This window comes from Prosopis cineraria, unplaced genomic scaffold (genome assembly GCF_029017545.1).
Source record: "Prosopis cineraria cultivar Desert tree isolate PC_DT_omini unplaced genomic scaffold, ASM2901754v1 PC9, whole genome shotgun sequence".
In the NCBI taxonomy this organism is placed as follows: Eukaryota; Viridiplantae; Streptophyta; class Magnoliopsida; order Fabales; family Fabaceae; genus Prosopis; species Prosopis cineraria.
Window position 1 is genome coordinate 22,044,466 of NW_026555340.1, and position 5,227 is coordinate 22,049,692.

The 5,227-nt window shown below is 34.2% G+C and overlaps 1 protein-coding gene across 1 annotated transcript; it reads right to left on the reverse strand.

Annotated features, from left to right (window-relative positions):
- Nucleotides 1-938: 938 nt before the first annotated feature.
- On the reverse strand, nt 939-4,960 carry LOC129319525 (uncharacterized). Its single transcript, XM_054964637.1, has 5 exons — nt 4,775-4,960; nt 3,441-3,589; nt 2,990-3,185; nt 2,584-2,603; nt 939-1,284 (listed from the first exon to the last, which is right to left on the reverse strand). Exons 2-5 carry the CDS (start codon nt 3,554-3,556, stop codon nt 1,254-1,256), a joined length of 363 nt encoding a protein of 120 aa, XP_054820612.1. The 5' UTR covers nt 3,557-3,589; nt 4,775-4,960; the 3' UTR covers nt 939-1,253.
- Nucleotides 4,961-5,227: the final 267 nt, after the last annotated feature.

Consider the following 5,227-nt stretch of genomic DNA (forward strand, 5'->3'; position numbering starts at 1 on the left):
TGAATTTCATTAGTTGAAATAAGTATGGGCTTTTCGGCTAAAAAAAGTATGAGCTTAAATATATTTTTTAATAAAGCTGATAATTCAAGTCAAATTGATGTGTCAGTTTGAATAAACTTAAAAAAATTTATAATTTATTTAAGTCACTCAAATAAACTCAAATATATTCAAGCCCAATCCAAATCCACCTAAATTCATTTTTTATTAACAAAATAAAATTAACATTTACTTTAACCTTTCATTTCAAATTTACAATTCCTCCCCTATACTTAGTTTGCATACTTTACACTTCTAAATGAAGTTTCAATTTTCCCATAACTGTGTTTTAGATTTTTTTTTGTTGTTGAAAATTTTAAAGAAATTTAAACTTAAAATATTACTTCTTATACTCTTTTTTTTTTTAACTTTTTAAATACTTGGTGTCACATTAGTAAGGATTAAAAAAATGGCGTTGTAATGTAGAGATATATTGCTTAAAAAATTATAATTTTTTAAAGTAAAAATTGAAAAGAAGTAAAAAATAAAATAAAAAAAGCTTCAGCCATTCAAGCATTCAAACCAATTCAAAGAAACTTAAAAAGCTTGAAATGTTTAAGGCCGAACTTGGATATGTGAACTTTTTTATATGATCCATCATTTTAAATTTGGTTGAAATAAACCTGACTTGAATTACCAGCTTTATTCAACAGTTTGATTAGTACAAAACCATGCTCCCTACCTCAATAGACATTGGAGGGTATTTTAATCATTTTCTATTAAGACATTTTTAATTTAATCCCTTGATCCTACAGTGGAATTCTAGAATCCATTGGTCCTGATGTTAAATTATTTAGCTATTGTGGCCTTTTACTAAAATTCTCCCAATAAAGAGAGAGAAAACTATTATTTGAAAGTACTCTTGCTTGATATGATCTTAGGAATAATCAACACTAATGAACTTGGGGGAAAAAATCAACACTGATGAACATATTATCTGTCTACCCACACAAGGTATTACGTGGCACAACAACGTTGAGAAAAATCATCTCAGTAAAACTGTGTCACTGAAGAAATGTCAATTCAAAGATCTAATTATCCATTCTATCTACTTATGATTCCATTATGTGATAATAATATAAATAAACTACAGAAATTACAACGTTTGAAAAAGCCAACATCATGAAAACTGACTAGAAAAGCAATGGTGCAAAAGCATCGTGACAAGCAGTGGCCACCGAAATACCTTCTCGTGAGACCTTCCACTTGGCTCTCCATCAAAATATATGAACAATGTCATATGCAAATCTTCGTTATGTTAAGGAAGAACATAAATAATAGCAACAATATGGTCATTAGAGCAAGGGAAGCTTAGAAATTTTGGTTGAATTGTGTTTTATTATGGCAAATGTCACTAATACCCACACAACCCATACAAACGTAAGTTGAATGGGCAGTCTTGTCAATGACCATGACATAACAATTTAATGAGACACCATGGAACGACTCCTTTTTAAATGTTGTGAGAATAGCATCTGCTTTAGTAATGTGAGAAATTTTTCTATCACAAGAATACAGAGAATGGAGCTTCCTGCATGGGTACTGTCTATTTTGGCTAAGTGATGATATATTATTTTCTTGGAAAGTTTTAGTCATGACTATTTTCTTCCCTCTTTTGTCATATTTTGATGGGTATCTAAGTGGGATGGGAAACCTTATCCTAAAAGCTAGCTATTAGAGTGAGAGAACCAACCCACTGATATACCCCATTGAACATCCCATACTACTTAATATGGGACTTGGTATTTCATACTACCAAGTCTCCATTAATTGGCCCCCCAAGGAACCCAATGGTTGCACTCCACAACATTTAACTCGATCTCCTTCTAGTTAGAACCCTCTATGGGTAGCCCTTTTCGAAACCACCGACAACGAGGTTCCAATACCAATTGATAGGTACCTGAGTGGGATCGGAAATCCAAACGCTAGCTGTTGGAGTAGAAGAACCAACCCACTTATATACCCCATTTAACATCTCATACTACTCAATGTGGGACTTGGTATCCCATACTACCAAGTCTTCACCATATTTTCATCAAATATGTTTATATAAATTTTGTTTATGTTTTCAAACGCTACAGTGCATGCACTAGGTAATCATACCTATTGACGACACTGGCAATGGGTACTGGCAGCCCCAGGGCATTTAAAATTTGGGGAAAATCCATATACCCTCCTTAAACTATAGTCTATAACAACTCTGATACATGAACTCAAACATAACTGCCACAAAACGTGAAAACATTACATGTCATGCAAAAAAAAACAAACAAACAAACAAACCAAGTGATTGTCACATGATAACTTACACGTTTCATGTTACAATCACATGACTCTGACGCATCAATGTTTTCACATGCACGTACTATAGATAGTTTAGAGGGTAATGTAATGTGTCATATTTGAAAGTTTCTTAACAAGTTGTAATCAAGCTATAGATGTGATGAGTTGTGTATAGTTTACTCTTATAAACCATAATACAAAATAAGTTCTAGTTATTTAAATATGGAGCCATACTTTACCACGTACTATAGATGAGAAGGATACGTCCAGAACAGCACGAAGGACTGCAGAAAGTTCAAAGGGAAAAATGTTAAAAAATGCAAACAATGCACGTCAAAGGAGGGTTGGGGAGGGGGTTAATGGAAGATCACTCATACCCACAGAAAAAAGATAAATCACAATCATCATAAGGTGATGGTGAAGTGTCAAGCCAGCTATTTAACAAAAATACAAAGATGGTAGTTCTGAAGATCAGACAAGCATTCCTTGCTAAAATTTCATCATAAAGATTGAAGTGGTTTGTGTTTTTCTGTTTTATTTATTTGGAGGATTATATCCTCTCTTTGGCTACTTCTTTAACAATCTACATGGGCATACTTCTTCATCCTAGAAATAAAAATCTCATACAAAAAATCATGCTGAGATAGAAAGAGATGATAAGAAATTGTACCATTAGACCACCAAAAAAGCCATCAAGTAACACCCGGTTCCAGGAGTCAAAGTATGAGTGGATTGAAAATTTAGCTTTTGCTATGAGTCCAATGGAAGTAAATGCCATGATAAGGAAGTAAAAGACAAATCCTTTCAATCCAGTAAACCCCAAAATTCCAGCAACAACTCCGCCAATTATAGACATAAATGTTCGGCTGCAAAAGAAACCACCACAGAAGGCATCTTGATTTAGTATTACTCATATCATCTAAGAATCATGTTTCCCTCTCCCGTTGCTCTATGACTAATCCGAATATATACATCTCATGCACTCTGGTAAGTGTTTCTTGCAAATAAAGTCATACAATGTAATTTAAACTTGGAACACCACCCCAAACATGACGCTTCTAGTCATATGCATGTTTTAGATAAATAGTTGAACTTGTTTACCGTAAAAAGTCAAAACAAACCTGTAATAGATAGTTTTCATGTTGTGTTGCAAATTCTCAGCATTGAAGGTTGGTAGGTCATTCATTCCATTGCCTGATTTCTTCTCTGATGAACTTGAGTCAATATGTGCACCCATGATATCTTACTTGTCTGATTTGAAAAATTGTATCTGAAAAGAGAAACAGAATTGAGGCTTCTGAAGAGAGGCAGACCAAACATCAACTAAATTTGATGGAATGGACTACAAAGACATGGGCTTCAAACTAGGGACTAGGGAGAGATGCCAACAAGAAAAATATTGGCATCGAGGGTATATACATTCTACTTGATTATACTTGATTGAGCAAATAAATGGTAGTCAAATTAAAATTTCTATACTATAGAGATGTCACCTATATCAAATGGCTGCGAACCTAAATAAATCAAACTTGATTTCTAAGCTTGACATTGAAAAAGTGAATCAAAGTTGTAGGTTGGGAAGAGAGAACATTCAACATCAGTTACACTTCTTCCTTCCTTTCTCTTGGCACAAACATGAATTTAAATTTTGATGTGATGAAGTTTATCTGATGTTGATGAGAAAATTCTTCTATTAATTCTGCACATAACTACATAGGCAGACCTGTATTACAGTGGGGGAACCTGTCCCCATGAAATCCTTGAGATATGCATAGTTAATATCATACCCTTTTAATTTTTGTTCTAGATACTTTTTAACGAAGATGGCTTAGTAAACCAATTGATTCAGGAAATTCCTCCAAGCCACTGAAGAGTGACAAGGATAACACTCTTTGCAGTTTATGATCTTCCAATTTCATCTTGCAATTTATGATCATGAAAAGTGTTGCTTACAGTAAGGTGGGCAATTGATTGTTTCTGTCAATAGCTCCTAAATTCCCAGCAGCACGAAATGATTAAAAGTCAAGCTTCTAAATTGCCAGACACAAATTGAGCCAATTCATTTAACAGATCGTGCATTACAAATACCTTGAGAAATCTCTCAATTGATGATAATATAAAGAGATGATTAACAAACAGAATGCCAACACACAACAAATCCAACATTGAATAACAACACAATCCAAAGACTATATAAGTCGCTAGTATTAAAAAATGGAGAGGGCAGAAGTATAACGGCCAACTACACTCCATCACGCAAAAACTAGAAATCAAAGTTAATTAAAAAACTGTAAGCGTCAATATTCAAACGATTACACAACCGGATTCGAAGAAAAATAAAATAAAAATTTTATAACAAATCAAGAAACGGTTCGACGGCGTCCAACAGAGGGTTGACCACGACGCAGGGAACAGATGACGCGGGGGACAAATTCAAATATAGAATAAATCTCACCGGATTTTGGTATAAGATAAAGCCCTAGGGTTCGAATCTTCTTCAATACTTCCCGGAAAACAACCACGCAGGGCTGACAACTGTGGATGGCCTCCAACGGCGAGCTCGACCAAGTGTGGGGTGCTTGTTCGTCGAAGAAGACAAATGGATCTGCTCCTTGTACCCGACGAGACTGTACGTCGCTGGAGACTAGAGATTATAATCATTAATTTTATTAATTAATAATTAATTTTTTTTGACCAAAATAATTAATTTTCTATAAGTTCATTATTGTTTTTTGGCCAAAAAAAAAAATGATCGCTATTGTTTGGGGCTTCTACAGTTCTACTATGGGTCTCCATCCTAATCCTCTAATACCCTCCTTCCTAATCTCTTTTAAGGCCAGCGTTTAAAAGGACTGAATTTGAAAAGTTTGAATATATTTTAGGGTTAGTTTTTCCAAAGCCTTAATGG

Bases quoted from the DNA above. Each gene is read 5' to 3' on its own strand.
- LOC129319525 (XM_054964637.1), bottom strand. From the start codon at position 3,556: ATGGGTGCACATATTGACTCAAGTTCATCAGAGAAGAAATCAGGCAAT. The intron at 2,604-2,989 runs GTACAATTTCTT...AACTTTCTGCAG, and splicing joins GCTTTTTTGGTGGTCTAATG to TCCTTCGTGCTGTTCTGGAC. The intron at 1,285-2,583 runs GTATCCTTCTCA...AACATAACGAAG, and splicing joins TCCTTCGTGCTGTTCTGGAC to ATTTGCATATGACATTGTTC.